Genomic DNA, 19,182 nt, shown 5'->3' with positions numbered 1-19,182 from the left:
CCCCCCCCCCCCCCCCCCCGGTTAGGAGCCACAGATCAGCTAGTCTCCCCGCCTTAACTCTGACGTTCCCCTACTCTGAAGCCCTGGTTTCCCAAGATCTAGAAAGCTTGGGAGATGCGCCCGCATGGTCTTCAAGGCCAAATTCGAACCTTCCTGGTCCGATGCACCCATCCGATTCTGCTGCCGCTCGTGCGCAAACAAAGGCCGCGTAACCACCCTCTACCCACTGGCGCCCTACTCACCGGAACTGGGGCGCACCAGCAGGCGCAGGCCTGGGATGCCTGGCCGGCACAGCAATGCTCGCATAGCTGTGCACCCCAAGAGGTAGCCCATGGCGCAAGCTGGCGGGGCCTGGTGAACAGCGAGCTGGGGGCCGAGGGCGGTGCCTGCTTCAGCCCGCCCCGCCCCTTGCTGGCCAAAGCTGGCTCGCTGCAAAGGCACAGGAAATAAAGGCTGACTTGAAACCTCGGATAAAATCAGGAGAATATGAGACTGGATGGCTCAGTGATTAAGAGAACTTACTGCGCTCGCAGAAGACCCGGGTTCGATTCCCAGCACCCATATGGAGGCTAACAATCGTCTGTAACTCCAGTTCCGGGAAATCCAACGCCCTCTTCTGACCTCCACGGGCGCGCGTTACGGGTGCACTTATATACATACAGGCAATACACTCATCATAAAATAATAATAATAAATTTGGGGGGGGATCTTTTTTTTGAGACAGAGTCTCCCTATAGCCCCAGCTGTCCTGGTTCACTATGGAGACCAGGCTGGCCTCGAACTCACAGAGATCCGCTTGCCTCTGCCTCCTGAGTGCTGGGATTAAAGGCGTGCGCCACCATGCCTCGCAATAAAATATTTTTAAAATCTGGAAAAAATAAGCTGGGCGTGTGGCACATGCCCTTAGTTCCAGTGAGGGAGACAGAGGCAGGCAGATCTCTGTGAGATTGAGGCCAACCTGGTCTACATAGTGAGTTCTAGGCCAACTGGGGCTACAGGAAGACCCTATCTCAAATAAGAAAACAAAATCAGGAGAACAAGACTAGGGGTGCAGCTCAGTGAAACCTCGGCACAATGCCCCATAATGCAGAACAAAAAGAGAGAAAAATGTAATCATTAATCCAGTATAGATTATACTTTGTACCACACAAAGTTGCTAAATATACATATATACATATATATATATATATATTTATTTATTTATTTATTTATTTATTTATTTGGGGTTGGAGAGATAGCTTACTCACTATGTAGACCAGGCTGGCCTTGAACTCACAGAGATCCTCCTGTTTATTTTCTATTGCTATTTTTATTTTATATTGTATGAGTGTACTGCCTGCATGTATGTGAGTGCACCCATGTTGTGCAATGCCCTGGTATGCATGTATGGAAGTGCACCCATGCTGTGCAATGCCCGCGCAGGTCAGAAGAGGGCGTCGGATCCCCTAGAACTGGAGTTAAGGACAGTTGTTAGCTGCCATGTGGGTGCTGGATCTGAACCCGAGTCTTCTGATTCCTCTGGAACTGGAGTTAAGGACAGTTCATAGCCTCCATGTGGGTGCTGGGAATCAAACCTGAGTCCTCTGCAAGAGCACTCAGTGCTCTTAACTGCTGAGCCATTGCTCCAGCCCCCAGACCAGTTTTTCTTTTCTTTCTCTTTTTCTTTTTCTTTTTTTTTTTTGTCTTTTTGAGACAGGGTCTCTTTGTAGCCCCAACTGACCTGGAACTCACTATGTAGACTAGGCTGGCCTCGAATTCACAAAGATCTGCCTGCTTCTGCCTCCCAAGTGCTGGGTTAAAGGCATGCGCCACCTCGCCTGGCTGTTTTTTTAAAATATTTTATTTATTATTTTATGTGTATGCATGTATGGAAGTGAATCCGTGCCATGCAATGCCCACGGAGGTCAGAAGAGAGCATTGGATCCTCTAGGACTGGAGTTAAGGACCGTTGTTAGCTGCCATGTGGGTGCCGGATCTGAACCTGAGTCTTCTGCAAGAACATTCAGTGTTCTTAACCACTGAGCCATCTCTCCAGCCCCAGATCAGTTTTTCTTAAGTGAAGATACTGATTAACAGATGAGACCGTGATTAATAACTTGAAAAAAAAAAGATTTATTAAGCCAGGCTTGGTAGCACAGGCCTTTGATCCCAGCACTCAGGAGGAGGCAGATATCTGTGAGTTCAAGGCCAGCCTGTTCTACATAGTGAATTCCAGGACAGCTGGGGCTACAGAGAGACCCTGTTTCAAAAAGACCAAAAAAATATTTTTTTCTTTTAATTTTTAATTATGTGTATGTGTGTGTCTGTGTGGGCATATAGGTGTGAGTACAGGTGCCAGCAGAGGGCAGAATAGGGCATCAGATCCCCCGGAACTAGAGTTACAAGTAATTGTTGTTAGAAATAAAATCTGAGGTCCAAGAACCCATCAAAAAACACAAGGACCAGCACAAAGAACACCAGGGCAAAGGGAAAGTAACTTGGCAAGGCAGCTTTTACTTTTGCAAAAGGGTGTTCTGTATGGTCATTCACATCTAGCAAATGCACCCAACTGGAAGTTTGATAGGTTTTTATCCCTAATGCAAGAGTATGCTTCTTTTCTCCATTGGCTGGAGTCTGACTTCACAGTCTTTTCCAGTTGACTAGTTTAAGAAAAGATAGAAGAGGGCTGCTCAAAGAGGGAGTGGGGGAGGGCCCCTACGCCCCAGGCCATCAGGTTCTGGTAGAATGAATTGGGGCCTTTTCATAAACAAAAGTCTAACAGGATAGATGGGGCAGGGATGGCTCAGCCCAGATTCCAGGTCAATAAAGGATCTCCTTTGGCTAGTGCTTTCTTCTTCCTTGGCCAATACCCTTCACCTGCCCTTCTCTGGTCTTCATGTTATGGAAAAATCAGAGACCAACAGCCGAAGTCAGGTGAGGAGACAAAGTTTAATTTGATGCCAGCAGGCCTGACACCACGAATAAAGGAGTCAGACCTTGTGTTCATGTTTTGGGGGGACTTTTATACTCATGTGTGGGGAAATGCAAACAAAAGGCAAAACAGCACATAGGTGACAATTAAGTAAAAGGTGCATGTGATAATTAAGCAAGGTAACACATGGCCACAAAGGCTACAGGAATACGAAAACACTGGAAATCAAAGACTTCCATCCTGGGCAACCACAGAGGGCAGGATAGGAGACTCCTGCTCACCTCCCCCATACCTGTCTCTTAAGAGTTTTCCTGTTACAAAGTTCTTAATTACCATCACATTGCAAAAGCTTTCTACCTCCACAATATTCATACCCTGTAATGAAAGATTTTTCAGTTTTATTTATATGCACCTTTGTGTTTGTTTGCTTGTGTGCACTGGAGGAGGCCAAATGAGGGTATTAGATCTCTTGGAGCCATAATTACAGGCAGTTATGAGCCACCAGATGTAGATGCTGAGAACTGAACTCCAGTCCTCTGGAAAAGCAGCAAACACTTTTAACTGGTCATGACCAAATGTTTTCCAGGGTTTGAAAGAAAAGACTAATATTTAATGTTTTTTACACTTGTGAACCACCTGACATGGGTGCTGGGAACCAAACTCAGATTCTCTGCAAGAGCAGTATGTCCTGCCCTTTCAACCACTCAGTCATCTCCCTAGCCCTGATTAACAACTTCTTTCTTCTTCTTCTTCTTCTTCTTCTTCTTCTTCTTCTTCTTCTTCTTTTTTTTTTTTTTTTTTTTTTTTTTTTTTTTTTTTTTTTTTTTTTTTTTTTTTTTTTTTTTTTTTTTTAACAGGGTCTCTCTAGTCACAGCCCACCTGGAAGTCATAATGTGAACCAGGGTAACCTCAATCTCACGGAGATCTACCTGCCTCTGCCTCCAGAGGGCTGGGATTAAAGGTGCTAGCTACCATGCCGGGCAATTAACAACTTCTTTAACAGAAGGTATTGCATTGCAGGACTAGAGTTGACATAATGATGGGCCTATACCTTGACTAGCATCACTTTGTTATGCATACTTCTTGTGCCCAGTTTTTTTTTTTTTTTTTTTTTGTCTTTTTGAGACAGGGTCCCATGCACCACCATGCCCAGCTTTGTCCCCAGTTTTTATTTATTTTATTTTATTTGTTGGTGTTTTTGAGACAGGGTCTCCCTGTAGCCTCAGCTGTCCTAGAACTCACTATGTAGACCAGGCTGGCCTTGAACTCACAGAGATCCGCCTGCCTCTGCCTCCCAAGCGCTGAGATTAAAGGCGTGTGCCCAGCTATTTTATATGTATGCATGTATTGCCTACATGTAGGTAAGTGCACCTGTGTCGTGCAGTACCCTCGGAGGTCAGAACAGGCTGTTGGATCCCCTGGGACCGGAGTTTCAGACAGTAGCTTGGGCTACAGGGAGGCCCTGTTGCAAAAAGACCAAAAATAAAATAAAAAAATTTAAAAAAGTGTATTTATTACTTTTTTTGATGTATATGAGTATATTGCCTGCATGTATGTAAGTGCACCTGTGTTCTGAAGTGCCCTTGGAGGTCAGAAAAGGGCATCAAATCCCCTGGAACTGGAGTTATGGATGGTTGTTAGCTACCATGTGGGTGTTGGGAATCCATCCTGGGTCCTCTGTAAAAGCAGCCAGTGCTCTTAACAGCTGAGACATCTTTTAAGTACCCTTTGTCCCCAGTTTCAATTCATCCTCTGTTTATTCCTAAAGCTCATATTAATACCCCGAAGATGAACCTGGGGTCACTGAACCCCTTCATCTGTTCTGATTAAAACTTCTCTGATTTATTTATTTGTGTTTTTGAGACGGGTCATTTCAGTGCCTGAAGAGCAGTGTACTATACTGAAAACACAGCTCAGCAAGTCTCAAATCTGATCTCTGTCCCTTTAAACTGAGAGCTGCCAGGGAACCCCCTGCAGCTGGGGCAAGGAGAGCACAGCCTAGATTCCAGGGCAACAAAGGATCTCCTTTGGCTAGTGCTTCCTTCCTCCTAGGCCAACACCCTCCACCTGCCCTTCTGTCATTCATTGGCTGATGCTAGTAGGCTCAGCTCTCCCTTCCCCCATACTAATAAAACCTTCAGACCTGGTATGGTGGGGCACGCCTTTAATCCCAGTGCTCAGAAGGCAGAGGCAGGTTATTTTGATATATCACAGTGAAAGATTTATCGTCCTCTTTTTTTTTTTTTTTTTTTTTTTTTTTTAAAAAAAAAAAAAAAAAAAAAAAAAAAAAAAAAAGAACCCAAAACATTCAAAAGGCACAGACAGACAGGTATGGTGCAATCTTCTATCCCAAACCACCTGTTTCCCCTCCCCCAAGGTCCAGTAATGTCAGATGCCAAGTCATTCCACTGATATTCCATATCTTTGATTCACAGACATGAAAACATTTTTGAAACATTTTTCATTTTTTTTAACTTAAAATTTTTTTTTTTAAATTTTAGGTGTGTGCATGTATTGCCTGAATGTAGATAAGTGCACCCGTGTCATGGCGGAGGACAGAAGAGGCTGTTGGATCCCCTGGGACAGGACTTACGGACAGTTGTTAGCTGCTATGTGGGTGCTGGGATTTGAACCCAGGTCTTCTGCGAGAACAACTAGTATTCTTAAACGCTGAGCCATCTCTCCAGCCCCCAAGATTTTTCATTTTTATCTATGTGCATATTTGTGTTTGTGTGCTCGTGTGCACTGGAGGAAGCCAGATGAGGGCATCAGTTTTCTTGGAGTCAGAGTTACAGGCAGTTATGAGTCACTAGATATGGATGCTGGGAACTGAACTCCGGTTGTCTGGAAGAACAGCAAATGCTAACTGCTGCGCTATCTCTACAGCCCAGACATACAATTCTTTTTCCTTTTCTGCAAAAACAGTAGCTTTCCACAGTGTTCTGCCTATTCTTCTAAGCTAAAGCTGCTTGATATGGCAAGCCATTCCCAATCAGCACACACTTCTATTTCTCCTGTATACACAGTACACCACAGCTGCATTTAGTGTGACTACTTCATGATTCTATGCTCATCCCCCTAGTGACTAATCTGGGAGCATCTACCTGATTTACAGTGGGCACATGCAGTTGCACACTCTGATGAACACAGGGGTGGGCAAACAGGAGGAATTATCAAGTCAGGGGTGGGCAAACAGGAGGAATTATCAAGTCAGGCTATAGGTTCTGGTTATTTTTGGAGATCCCAGAGGATTCCTAGTGGCATTTTTTTTTAATGTATTATTTTTATTTTATATGTATGCATGTATTGCCTGCCTGTATGTGAGTGCACCCGTGTAGTGCAATGCTCACAGAGGTCAGAAGAGGGCGTCAGGTCCCCTGAAACTGTAGTTACAGATGGTTGTTAGTGGCCATGCGGGTGCTGGGAATCAAACCTGGGTCTTCTGCAAGAGCAAGCATTGCTTTTAACCGCTGAGTCATCTCTCCAGCCCCCCTAGTAGCATTCTTAATCTCCAGTGTCAGTGGGCCCTGTCTCCCCTGAATGATCAAGCTTTTTCATCTTTGGTTTAGCAAAAGATTAAAAAAACCAAAGCGTAGAGCTGGGCTTGGTGGCGCATGCCTTTAATCCCAGCACTGGGGAGGCAGAGGCAGGTGGATGGATCTCTGTGAGTTTAAGGCCAGCCTAGTCTACATAGCGAGTTCCAGGCCAGCTGGGGCTACAGGGAGACCCTGTCTTCAAAAGACCGAAAAAGAAGAAGAAGAAGAAAAAAAAAAGAATAAAAAACAACCTCCCTCACTACTCTTTTTCGCTTCTCTAACCTGGGAGGCTGTCTCGTTCCTGTCACTTGCATTACTTCTTAGGACTCCAGTAGCAACTTGACCTTTAACATTTTCTATGATAAGGTTGGTAATACTCATTTGTAAGGACCGAGCTCTTCACTATTTGTATCTTGAGGATGACCTCAAGTAAATAGCAATCCTTTTACCTCAGCCTTGCCAGTGCTGGGATTAAGGGAGAAAGTCACCACACTTGGCTTTATTTACTGTTATCAGACTGCCATTTGATGCCGGGCAGAGTGGATCTCTGTGCGTTCAAGGGTAGCTTGGTCTACATAACAAGTTCCAGGTCACTGGGAAAAAAAAAAAAATCCAATACTGCCCTTTGTGACAAGAAACTCCCTACCTAGACTATGTATTTTTACTTTACTTTCTGTTTTACTTGTTTCTTGCCCCTATAGCCTCAGATCAGCCTTCTCCATGATAGTTTCCATAAACTTATTATTTTTATTTCGTGTTTGAGTGTATTGCTTGCATATATGTAAGTGCACACGTGTCATGCAATGCCGGAGGTCAGAAGATACAAACGTGAGTGCTGGGAATTGAACCCAGGTCCTCTGCAAGAGTAGCCACTGCTCTTAATCCCTGAGCCATCTCTCTAGCCCCAGTTTTATTATTTTATTTTATTTTATTCTTTTCTTTTTGAGACAGCGTCTCCCTGTAGCCTCAGCTGGCCTGGAACTCACCATGTAGAACAGGCTGGCCAATGAGATCCATCTGCTTCCGCCTCCCAAGCCTTGGGATTAATGGTGTGTGCCATCACTGCTCCACTCTCTCAAATTCTTTTAGAGGGCTGTTTTCCTTTTGCATCCATATCTTTTACGTATTTATCATCGATCCCTTCCGGTTCCCTGAAGGGTTAATCCCCCACTAATGTGAACCTCAGTTACTCAATTTCCATATGTGCAAAGAGCACCTTCCTCTTTCCATGACAATGTCTTTTATACCCTTGCAGCAATATGTGGTTATGGTATAAGGAGCCATACCGCAGATAGCTTGGGATTCTGATCTTCAAGGCAAGACCAGCAAACATCCGTTCGATCCTAATTCTAGCTCAGGTTCCCGTAGTTGCTGGACTCCAGAAAGAATTCCTGGGCACTGTACTAGTACACTGGCTCGGACATACTAGGTTCCAGTTCGTGCCTACCCACGGTGGCCCTCCATTTTGCGTGGCCTCTCTGTCCTGTCACCTATGTGTCCAGCATTGACTCTTACGCATCTTGTTCCCCATGAGTCCTATGTAACTTTTCTGCAAGTCCACATGCCTTCTGCCTGACACCTCTGTCCTTGTCCTATGCGTCCCAAGGTTCTTTCCGGGACTCCCCCCACCCACGCGTCCCCCTCCCCATGCCTCCCTCGTGACCCCTGTCCGGTATCTCTTGAGTCCCGCGCATCCTCTCCTACCCTTCATCCACCCGTGTCCCGCATGATCTCGTTGCCTCCCATCTCGTGTGTCTAGTGTGAAACCCCTCTGCCCCGCACTTGTGACCCCTTTGCTTCACATCCCCTCTTGGGTCCTGCATAATCCCTCTGCTCCGCATCTCACCCATGCGCTGCACGACCTTTGTTTGGCACCCCACTCACCCACTCAGTCCCGTCCTTCCCTCGTGACCCTCAGTCCCTTGTATCCCTATGCGTTCCACGTGACTTTCCAGCCTGTGCCGCCTGCTCTAGGCTACGTAGCGGGCCGCGAATCCCTGTCCCCTCCAGACCCCCTGAGCACTGGCTCCAAGTCTCCCCTCTGGCCCGGGTGACGCACACCGCTCCTCCGCCCAGACCAGGGAGATAGACTGGCTCCCCGTGGGGCGGGGCCTCGGAGGCGGAAGTGCCCCGGGCGCTGGCAGCAAGTCTGGCCGAGCCATGGGAGCCCCGGGCAGAGGCAGCGGCGACGGCCGCACAGGCGGCGGGGGCAAGCGGCACGGAACGCGGTCGGGGTAGCGCGGGTCGAGCGCGGAGCCATGGGCCGGGCTGGGACCCGGGCGGCGGCCGGGCCGCTGCTGATGCTGGTGATGCTCCTCGCTCGACCTCGGCCTGCCGCAGCCAGAGCCAGCAGTAAGAGCGGTGAGCCCGCGCGGGCCTACAGCGCCTAGGAGCTGCGCGAGCCGGGGGCCGAGGGCGCAGGGCGGGGGGGCGGGGGAGGGGACCGGGGAGATTGTGATTCACCAGGGGGCACCTGTGCGCTCACCTGGTGCGGCATTGGAGAGGGCCTCACCCTGGGTTGCGCCCTCTGCGGGACGTCGGGGAAAAAACCCCCCTCCCAACATACACCGTTACTGCTGCTTCTGGGGGCCTGCCGGGTTCGCTAACTTGGAGCGTACTCTCCTGGCCCTCCTTCCCTGTGCTTTGGGGACCGACTGAGACGTCAGAAATGGGAGGTGGAGGGAGCCATATGAGAAGAATGGCAGGCTAGTGAGTGGGGGCTCAAGGGCCTCCATCTGGTCTTGTAGAATAGCAGAACTAGGAGAAAGTTGTCCAGACCCTGCCAGCATCATCATGTTCCTATTCCAACCTCAGGAATGGTCATGTTCCTATCCCACTCTTAATTGCTTGCCTTGCTTCTCAGAGACTGTACTCCCAGCTGGCCCTGAAGCTGGCTGACAATAGAAGTAACAAAAGGTTACTTCCTTGTAGCAGAACTTTCCTTGCTTTTCATATTTCTGCTCCGCGGAGGGTGGGGTGGGGGGGTTGGAGGAGATGGCTAGACTTGTGCTCCTTTGAGTTCGGCTTGAGGCAGAACAGGTGTAAACAGTGATGCTGTGGACATCTGGGAATGAAGAGGTAGCCTGGAACTCCCTGGGGGCAATTAATGTCTCTTAGGCTACTGGAGTGAGTATCTACTTCTCATTCCTAGCCCTCCCCCTTTCTCTGAAATATTGCTCCTCCAAGCTCTGGTTTCTGGGCTTGGCACAGCTTGAAATGAAAGGCGGTGTTCCCTAAGGAGCTTCTGATAAATTGCTCCATGCCACACCCTATTTTCTTCCTCTCTGGAATCAAACCTAGATGAGGGTCACTGGGGAGTTGAGGGGCCAGGTGGCTCTGTGGCCTTGGCTGCTGGGGTCTAGTGGGTATCTGGCATCTTCCCTGGTTTGGAAGGTATGGGGCAGGGTGCCCTCACTCAGGTTTCTAGGAAAAGTTCAGGGACTTTATTTTCTCAATCCCCACCTAACTTTATACCTATGGGGGAAGTGTCCTGGGCAGGCAGGGATTTGCACACTGGCCCTCCTCACTCTTTCCTAATGTCTCTTGGGGCTCACCCCATCATGTTAAGGGTCTTGGTCCTGTACATTTACCAACTGTATGTTCACCAAGATAAGTAGGCATCTCAACCAAGGAAGCCTTAGAGGGGCTATTTAGACCTCAGAATTTGGTACCAAGTCTTAGGGCAACCTTGAGCAGGTCTCTTATCTGTGTATCTAATGAAACATCACAGCTACCAGCTGTGTTTCAAATGTTCTCACAAAAGCTTTCTGGGGCCCAAGGGCTTTCCTCCTATCAGGTCAAGGTTGGTTGGTGTACACTGTAGGGTGACTTCTCCCATCTGGTCCCTTCAGAGGCTAGGTATCTGCCTGTCTGTTTTCCCAAGGACCCGCAGTCCTAGGGGTGGGAAGTCTGCCCTACTTCAACTTCCAGAGCAATTTTTCTGCCCTACACATTTTTCTTCCCCATTATTCTGTCACTGCCTGAGGACCTGTAGCAGCTCCTGGCATTCAGGCCTCAGCCTGGTAAGTGGAACCCTGGTGGCCAGCAGACACCAGAGAGCTTGGAATTCATCATGGTGGAGCCTCACTTGACCCTGCCCCCATGCCTGGTGTGCCTTTGCAGCTTCCCAGTCCTACCCCCTCAGGCTGCTATGGTCTCTCCAGGTTCTTCTGTTGGGAGGAGTCAGAAGGCTAACAAGAGAGCCAGCTGCTCACCTGACTCCCTTTCCCTCTCCTGGGAGAACCAGGTGCCCCTTTCCCAGTGAGGCAAAGGGAAGCTTCCTGAGTGGGGAGCACTCAACTTAGAGAAAGATGCCAAATACTACTGTGTTTTTCTTAAAGCACTTTATCACTCATTAACTTCAAAGAGACAAGCAGTTCACCTAGGCCTACCCATGGGGAGGCAGGAATCTAGAGAGGGAAGGGACATACAAGGTCATACAGGGCAAAAGGCCTGAGCTAGCACAGGTGCTAGGCAGCACTAGGCACAAGTTGGTAAGCTGCTGCATGGCATGAAGTCACATGGTGCCCTTGCCTGGTCCTCTGCTTTGTCCCTGTACTGCCATGCATGGGTGTTTTCCCTAAGGGCAGTTAGAGGCCTCACCCATTTGGATCAGTGTCCAGCTGTCCCTTGGTCCTTATGGATGGCCAGGCTTCTGGATTGGAGTCCCCTTAACCAGTGGTTCTTTCTGGGGAAGGAATCTGGCTATGTTTTGAGTCATCACAGGGTAGAGAGACAGCCAGCTTCAGTACCTGAGCCTCCCTACCTGTTCAGCAGTGCTGCCCACATGGTTCTGGGAGGTTCAGAGGAGGTGAGTTAAGAGGAGCCCTTTCTCTGATCCAGTGACCAGGGCAGACATCAGCAGGGGTGAGAACGCCTTCCTTGACCACCTTCTGGTGTCTTTCAGTCACCATCTCTTGGTCTGGATATACCAGGTTGCAGTGCAGGGGCAGAACTGACTGACCAATATGCAGAAGTAGGGCTGCTTGGCCCTAGGCGGGTCCTTCTGAGGGTTGCAAGCTACGTACCTACCACTCTCATTGTTTGGAAGCTACTGCAGTGTGAGAAGGCAAGGTCCCTGGTGAGTAGGCAGTGGCCATCTGGGGAGGGGGAAGCAGACAAAAGACTACATGTTCTGAGAGAAAACTTCTGATCACCACAAGCAACCTCCAGGTGCCAGAAGCATTTGGCCAAGGCCAAAGTCTGCATGACAGAAACTCTAGAGTGGCTCCGGGACTTGATATCCAAATCATTTCCCTCTTCTATGGACTCATTTCTTCCTATCAGCACCCCCAAGGAAGCACCCCTGCCCCCCCCAGCTGACTGTTGCCTTCTCTCTACAGAGGCTGGGCTGGTATCGGAGCACTTTTCACAGGCCCCGCAGAAGCTGTCCTTCTACAGCTGGTATGGCAGCACTCGACTCTTCCACTTTCGAGTACCCCCAGATACTGTGCTGCTTCACTGGCTGCTGCATGTGTCCCAGAGTGGCTCCTCGTGCACTGATGTAGAAATCACCGTGTAGGTGCTCAGTGTTCTGTCATTAGCATTCACTCCCGCTGAGGCCCTGTGTCTGACCCGTGGCCTACTCTCTTCCAGGCATTTCCGCTATGGTGCCCCTCCTGTCATCAACCCACTGGGGACCAGCTTCCCTGACAACACCTTGGGGCAGGCCTCCTTCCACATCAAGGCACTGCTGAGTACCATGCTGCTGAGCAATACCTCTGTCAATGTTTCTCACCCAGCCCCTGGGGACTGGTTTGTGGTTGCCCACCTGCCTCCCTCATCCCAGAAGATTGAGGTAAAGGTGAGAGGGCTCACTTCCCTGGGGTGGAGGTAGAACCCCTTGATGCATGGATGGCCAACCTCATATCCCCCTTTGGGGCAGACCTAACTCTATACTCAGCCCCTCCACTCTGGATCCACCCTCCCCCAAGTCCCCTTTCTGGATCCACTTCTGTCTCACCACCCTCCCCATTCCCCTTGGCCTGCATTCTACGTTCTCTGACGCCTATGCCCCCTGCCTTGTTCTTGCACAGGGCTTTGTTCCCACCTGTGCTTACATCTTCCAGCCTGAAATGCTGGCCATGCGGGTGGTTGAGGCTTCCATCCTGGAGCCTGATGTTCCTCTTCCACAGACCCTGCTCTCCAACTCCAGCTACCTCAAGTTAGTAAGGGTCTGGGGGAGGCTGAGTTTGTCCCGTAGCCCCAGCCTTTGGGTTTAAAGTGGGTGGTGCTCCACCTTGAAGGTAAGAAAGGTAGTATCATAGAGATCTGTTGGGAAGAAAAACCAGATGCGGGGCTGGAGAGATGACTTAGCAGTTAAGAGAACTGGCTACTCTTGCAGAGGACCAGGATTCAAATTCCAGCACCCACATGGCAGCTAACAACCATCTGTAACTCCAGTTCCAGGGGATCTGACACCCTCTTCTGATTTCTGCAGGCATTCTACAACAAGGGTGCATCTACCTACATGCAGGCATTACACTCATACACATAAAATAATAATAAAAAAGATATGTGGGGCTAGAGAGTTGGCTCAGCAGTTAAGAGCACTGGCTTCTCTTGCCAAAGATCCAGGTTCTATTCCCAGCACCCACGTGATGGCTAACAATTGTAACTCCAATTCCAGGGAATCCTGTGCCCTCTTCTGTCCTCTTCAGGCATTGCATGACACAGGTGCTCTTACATACATGCAGGCCATACACTCACACATAAAATAAAAATAATAAACTTAAAAAAAAAAAAAGCCACGCCAGGCGTGGTGGTGCATGCCTGTAGTCCCAGCACTTGGGAGGCAGAGGCAGGGGGGTCTCTGTGAGTTCAAGGCCAGCCTCGTATACATAGCGAGTTCTAGGACTGCTGGGGCTACAGGGAGACGCTGTCTCAAAAAGAGCCCCCCCAAAATATAAAATATATGTATCAAGGCCAGCCTGGTCTACATAGTGAGTTCCAGGACAGCTGGGGCTACAGGGAGACCCTGCTTCAAAAAGACAAAAAAAAAAAAGCCAGATGTCTTGCCTAAGCAGATCAGAGGAAGCAAATACAGAGTCTGAGCTAGTGAGTCTGTGTCCCCACTTTGCCACAGGATCTTTGTCCCTGAGTACACCCAAGAACTTCGACTGGAGCTACAGGGCTGTGTGTCCAGATTGATCCTTGGCTGCCCTGTGCGTCTCACGGTGGGTGCAACCACCCTGCCCAGAAACTTCCAAAAGGTGTTGACTTGCACCAGCCTTACTCCGTACTGCCACCTACTGCTTTCCTTACCACCCTGGGGCCAGTGGCTGCAAGTGACAGCTGAGAGCCTGGCAGGATCCCATGTGTCAGTGGTCTTCACTGCTGAAGTTGCCCTCACAGGTGCGCTGCATTGGAGGGAGGGGTTGACTGGTTCTGCCCCCGACCCCAGAAGTCCTGGTTTTCCTCTGGCTGAGCTCCTTTTCCTCTTGACAGCATGTAGGCCATGGAGTGTGACCTTCCATCACTTTTTGCAAAACAGCCTAAACCAGAGCAGTGACACCTCTGCGGGTCAGCCATCCCAAGACCTTGCCCACTTGGACCTGGGCAGGGTAGGCGGTGGCCCCTTCTGTCTCCTGAACTATCCAGTCAGGAGGGAGGACCTGGATGTGGTGTCTGTACGCTTCCAGCCCATGAACGGGGTATTCGTGCTGGTGAATTCAGGCATGCCTTCTATAATGCAGCTCCGCCTTGACACAGGCATGGACAGCGGGGGCTCCCTCACTATCACACTGAGGGCCAACCAGGTACCACCTGGCAGCCCACTGAACCTCTCTACAGTGGTCTGTGGTCTGGCTTAGCTCAGGGCACAGGATAACTTCAGCATGGAGACCAGCTTGGGGTGGCCTTTCAGTCCTTAGAGTGATACCAGCAGGCATGGGCCAGAAGAGGTCCATCTGAGTATAGAGGACCTCCCCTGGGGCAACCCTGTGCTTGTCAGAGTTACCATAGCTATACAAATAGGCAGGAGAATAATTAGAACCAGAGACAGCTGGAGAAAGGACCAGAATGAACTCTGGGCTAGCAGGAGCCTCAGAGAAAAAGTATGCAGCATGACTGAGCTAAAATGCAAGATGAGCAGCTGAGCTGTCTCTTTAGGTGACTCTTTAGGGGATGGCAGTGACTGATCTGTACTGTTTCCCTTTCTAGACAGAGATCACAAATGGCATCTTGGTAGCAGCCTGTATTAATGCTGCCTCACCTTTCCTCAGCTTCAACACTTCACTGAACTGCACCACAGGTATGCTGGGCAGGCAGTTTTTGGTTGAGAGATTGACTGGCCCCTCTAGCCACCTCTGACAGGCCCTCCTACCCCATGCAGCCTTCTTCCAGGGCTATCCCATGTTTCTGAGTGCCTCATCTTACACAGCCAACCTCATCATTCCCTACCCGGAGACAGACAACTGGTACCTCTCCTTGCAGCTTGTGTGCCCGGAGAGTTCTGAGTACGTGAATCTGGGCCTGAGCAACATGACATGGGCTGGTAGCAGTGAAGGGTGGGGGCCTTCCAGTATTAGGAAGGATTCTCCTCTACCTGCTCCCATCCTACAGCAGCTATAGAAGAGGGTGGGGATATCTCCACTGTTGGAACCTGTGGGGGCTCAGCTCTGGGCTTGGGAAACCTGGTGGTGAAGTGACCAGAAGAGAACTACAGCCAGTCATCTCATGACCCTTTCCTTACAGGGACTGTGAGCCAGCTGTGGCTCATGTGGAGACCACCTTGTATCTTATACCCTGTTGGAATGACTGTGGACCCTATGGCCAGTGCCTCCTTCTCCGCAGATATGGTTACCTGTATGCAGGCTGTAGCTGTAAAGCAGGTGAGACTGCCCCTACAGAGCAAAGCAGGGACAAAAGTTCCTTCATCTTCCTTTCATGTTACCCATGATACCTTCAACTAGGCACATAGACACTGAAGTATTTGCAGGAGAGGGCCTCCTGACCTTGGCCTTGCTGCCTCCTGTGTTCCCTTGACAGCCTATACCTGTCCATGCCTACATACTTGCCTATACTGTTTCCCTTGTCCACATATGTCCATACTTATTTCCAACTGCCCTATACCTGTGTCTACCTACCCACACCTGTTTGTGCCTACATACCTGCCCACACCTATTCATGGTACTTTCTACCTGTTCACACTTTTTCCTATCAGCTGATACCACACTTGTCTCCTCTTGTCCCACAGCTGTCCATACCTATCTATCCCTACCTGCCTATTCCTGTCTACACCTGCTACTACCCACATACACCTATTCACACCTGTCTTTTCATGCCTGCCCATACCTGCCACACTTGTCCCCACCTGTCCACAGGGGTGCACCCCTGCCCATACCTGCCCATACCCTGCCCATACCTGCCCATATCTACACATACCTGTCCATACCTGTTTCCCACTGCCCATGCCTGCCTGCACCTACCACACTTGTCCTCACCTATCTTCACCTGCCCATACCTGCTTGTACCTGCACATGCTTGCCCATACTTGCCCACATGTACACACACCTGCCACACTTGTTCCCACCTGCCTACAGCTGTCCCCCTTGCCCATGCCTGCCCATACCTGTCTATGGATATTTTGTCTGTCTGCACCTGTCTACGCTCATCACACCTGTCCCTGACAGCAGTTCACACCTGTGGGTTCCACAACTAGGCCTGTTTATCCAGCCTGTTTCTGGGTGAGGAAATGATCATGAAGTCCGGAAGTCTTCCCTGTTCTGCCACCTGACTCCCCTCAGCATACATCTGGATATTGTATGGCCCCTAGGTTGGCGTGGATGGAGCTGCACAGACAACAGCACAGCCCAGACTGTGGCCCAACAGAGAGCAGCTGCACTTCTGCTCACACTCAGCAACCTCATGTTCCTGGCTCCCATTGCTGTGTCTGTACACCGTTCCTTCCTGGTTGAGGCCTCCGTCTACTTTTACACCATGTTCTTCTCCACGGTAGGCTTAGCCCACTCCTTTGGGGAGGTTCAGGTAGGGAGGTCTGGGGTGCTGCTCACTGCCCAACTTCACAGTTCTACCATGCCTGTGACCAGCCGGGGGAGGCGGTGTTGTGCATCCTCAGCTATGACACACTACAGTACTGCGACTTCCTGGGCTCTGGGGCATCCACCTGGGTGACCATTCTCTGCATGGCTCGACTGAAGACAATCCTGAAACAGGTGAGTGGCTTCTGATTCCAAACTCGTATGCAGCATGTGAAGAAGCAAGGAGGGAAAGAACAGAAGGGGCCTGGGTGTCAAGTCTCACATGAGAACCAGCCACCTTTAAAGGAAGGCACAGGAAGCTGTGAAGGAAAGGTGTGACCATCAGAGAGGACTCAAACCCCTAATCCCAAACAGGAGCCAGGCCTCCATGAAAAGCCGTAGCCTTACTTCTGGGTTCCCTTTCCCTGTCCTAGGATATTCTGGAGACTTTAGGTAGCAGCTGGACCTGGCCAGTGGAGACAACTTTCTGGGGCTTGTCAAATGTGTCCTCTATCTAACAGCTGGGTGCTGTTCCTCAGGGGCACCCTTAGAAATCCCATGATTAAATCACATAATGGGGGAAAGAAGATTCTGAAGTGTCAGTGTCCAGTGGGCTGAATATTGGGGACATGAACTTGCAAGCTGTGGGCACATGTGCTGAGGGAGACTTGGACATGGGATCCCCTCCCAGGGAGCATCTGAGGCCACCCTGATGGGAGACTCTGGAAGCCTTGATATGCAGGGGCATGTGAGTGTATACAAAGTTGCCCATTAGGGAGGGGTATTACCTCATAGTCCTCAAAAGGGCCTGATGGTCACCTTTGGACACAGTAAAAGGGCTAGAGGAAGAGCATTTCTCTCCCAGTTGGTTGAGCAGAAACAGGGCAGTCTTCAGTAGATCTAAGGGGAGGCAGAGGTGCCAGAGACAGAAGGAAACCAATAGTGGATGACCAACATGCCCTGCCACTGGTTCCTGTTGTGTCTTATGCTATCACAAGTGATTCCAGCCCATGGCCCCCATGGCCCCACAAGCTATTCCTGTGTCTTTCCCAGGTCCTGTTAGTCCTGGGCACACTGGTCATCGCCATGTCCTTGCAGCTGGACCGCAGGGGCATCTGGAACTTGATGGGGCCCTGCCTCTTTGCCTTTGTGATCATGGTCTCCATGTGGGTAAGGAGCAGAGCTCACAGGTTCTCCTGCTTAGATACTGGGAGAAGAGAGTCTTTCATTCTGGTCATGTTCCCAGTCCTGCTGGGAGGTCCTAAACACCGCACATCTGCTGAGAGCCAGTAGCAGCATTCATAAAGTCTCAATATGGCTGTGTGCCTGAGAACTGGGCCCGAAGACCAGCAGTCATGAGTCCACATTCAGTTCTGCCTAGACCTAGATAGGTCCTTGTGACTCCTGGCCCTGGGCCCCTGAGAATTGTAGCTGTAATTGGCCTGCACTGATACTCATGTGGCTGTCTGTTCCAGGTGTACCGTTGTGCTCACCGGCACCAGTGCTACCCTACCTCGTGGCAACGCTGGGTCTTCTACCTCCTGCCTGGCATCTCCATGGCCTTGGTGGGCATTGCCATCTACACTTCCATGATGACCAGTGACAACTATTACTATACTCACAGCATCTGGCACATCCTGCTGGCTGGTAGTGCAGCTTTCCTCCTGCCACCACGAGAGGAGCAGGCTGAAACCTGGGCCTGCTTGCAGAAATTCTCCTGTCACTATCAGATCTGCAAGAACGATCGGGATGAGTTGTACACAGTGACATGATATGGCTGGCTCATCGACAACCTAATACTTTGATGACCTCTTCAACTAGGTCAGAAACAAAAGAGATGCCCTGCCCAACCTTGACCAGATTGGTTTCCATCTGAATAAAATAGCCCTGAGACCCTTGGCTTCCCTCCCCAAAAGGAAGCTCTTGTGGCTGCTGCTAGTGTCACCTGCCATCATCAGCTGCTTCTGCAGTGTTCCTTGAAGACCACAGGTACCATGTGTAGGCAGAGCACTGTGCTATAGCTGGAGATGTAGAGAAAGGATCGCCACTGCCTCATTCCTTTGAAAGCTGTGAGACCCTCAAGGCAAGGAAGCTTGAGATCACAGAGGCCACCATCCCTGACAATATGTTTCCCTGAAAGCCATCTTGCCTTGGCATGGGGGTGCTCTGCCCTTGTAGTTGCTGTAGTAGAATCCAAGGTCTCCAGAGAGGTGATAAGACCCTGGGGTGTGATCCCCTATCCTCATTTTCTGCTGGAGCCACAGAGTCTAGGAAGAGCCTAGGACAGCAGACTGCTCACCTGTGGTATGGCCATACAGGTGAGGTGTGGTCCCAGAAGGCACACACTGCCTCACTTATGTCTACTGCTCACTCTAAAGGCCCTTGACTGGTGAGCATTCTTTTGCGTTGATTTGAGGAGCCTAGACGATGGCTGACCCCTATTGGATTAACTGAGGCTTGTGGAATGTGCTTTGGCACTCTGACCCAGCCTTTCTGGTGCCTCCTGGGAGCCCTGAACTGATTGGTCCAGCAGTGCCCTGCCCTGTGAGGCTTGTTGCCCTTGGTAGGCTGCCCTACCCTGTGGCCCTGGGGCTTCTTTCCCAGTTTTGTAAAGGCTGTGGGTTTCCTGGGGCCTCCCTCAGCCACATGAGGCCCTTTATTTGGCACCAAAGCACACTCCAGTCCCTGAAAGGGGAAAGATGTAAATATACTATTAGGGGGTAAAATGTTCTAAGATTTGAAGGCATATATATAT

General features: G+C 50.1%; 2 protein-coding genes across 12 annotated transcripts in view; one reads left to right on the top strand and one right to left on the bottom strand.

The window, feature by feature from the left end:
• Nme4 (NME/NM23 nucleoside diphosphate kinase 4) overlaps nucleotides 1-399 on the bottom strand; it is a 3,915-nt gene extending 3,516 nt beyond the window's left edge. Inside the window, exon 1 of one of the 3 annotated variants that reach the window (XM_008850816.3) lies at nucleotides 243-399. In XM_008850816.3, the coding sequence (XP_008849038.1) occupies nucleotides 243-333 (91 nt within the window). In that variant the 5' untranslated portion in view covers nucleotides 334-399. The remainder of the gene's footprint in view (nucleotides 1-242) is intronic. The other 2 variants (XM_017802650.2, XM_029554887.1) reach the window with 2 other exon arrangements.
• Nucleotides 400-8,489: 8,090 nt separating this feature from the next.
• Nucleotides 8,490-18,342, top strand: Tmem8a (transmembrane protein 8A). Of its 9 annotated transcripts, none has more exons than XM_029554877.1 (13): nucleotides 8,490-8,799; nucleotides 11,790-11,850; nucleotides 12,043-12,250; nucleotides 12,483-12,610; nucleotides 13,532-13,800; nucleotides 13,894-14,204; nucleotides 14,608-14,698; nucleotides 14,780-14,903; nucleotides 15,142-15,278; nucleotides 16,223-16,401; nucleotides 16,476-16,622; nucleotides 17,481-17,597; nucleotides 17,903-18,342. In XM_029554877.1, exons 1-13 carry the CDS (start codon nucleotides 8,706-8,708, stop codon nucleotides 18,197-18,199), a joined length of 2,163 nt encoding a protein of 720 aa, XP_029410737.1. In that variant the 5' UTR covers nucleotides 8,490-8,705; the 3' UTR covers nucleotides 18,200-18,342. The 9 variants fall into 9 exon arrangements, with proteins under 9 accessions (XP_029410737.1, XP_029410736.1, XP_029410734.1 ...); XM_029554876.1 differs by having other exon boundaries at nucleotides 8,493-8,808; XM_029554874.1 differs by having other exon boundaries at nucleotides 8,493-8,808; nucleotides 11,790-11,964; nucleotides 16,497-16,622.
• The last annotated feature ends 840 nt before the right edge of the window (nucleotides 18,343-19,182 follow it).

The sequence above is a fragment of the Nannospalax galili genome, unplaced genomic scaffold (genome assembly GCF_000622305.1).
Source record: "Nannospalax galili isolate Female #2095 unplaced genomic scaffold, S.galili_v1.0 scaffold104, whole genome shotgun sequence".
In the NCBI taxonomy this organism is placed as follows: domain Eukaryota; kingdom Metazoa; phylum Chordata; class Mammalia; order Rodentia; family Spalacidae; genus Nannospalax; species Nannospalax galili.
The sequence above is the reverse complement of the archived record's forward strand: the minus strand, read 5'-3'. Positions and strand labels throughout refer to the sequence as shown.

Excerpts from the sequence above, each read along its gene's own strand:
- Tmem8a (XM_029554871.1), top strand. The coding sequence starts at position 8,706 with ATGGGCCGGGCTGGGACCCGGGCGGCGGCCGGGCCGCTGCTGATGCTG. Across the intron at positions 13,801-13,893 it reads TGCTGAAGTTGCCCTCACAG|CATGTAGGCCATGGAGTGTG; the intron begins GTGCGCTGCATT and ends TCCTCTTGACAG. Across the intron at positions 15,279-16,222 it reads AGGCTGTAGCTGTAAAGCAG|GTTGGCGTGGATGGAGCTGC; the intron begins GTGAGACTGCCC and ends TATGGCCCCTAG.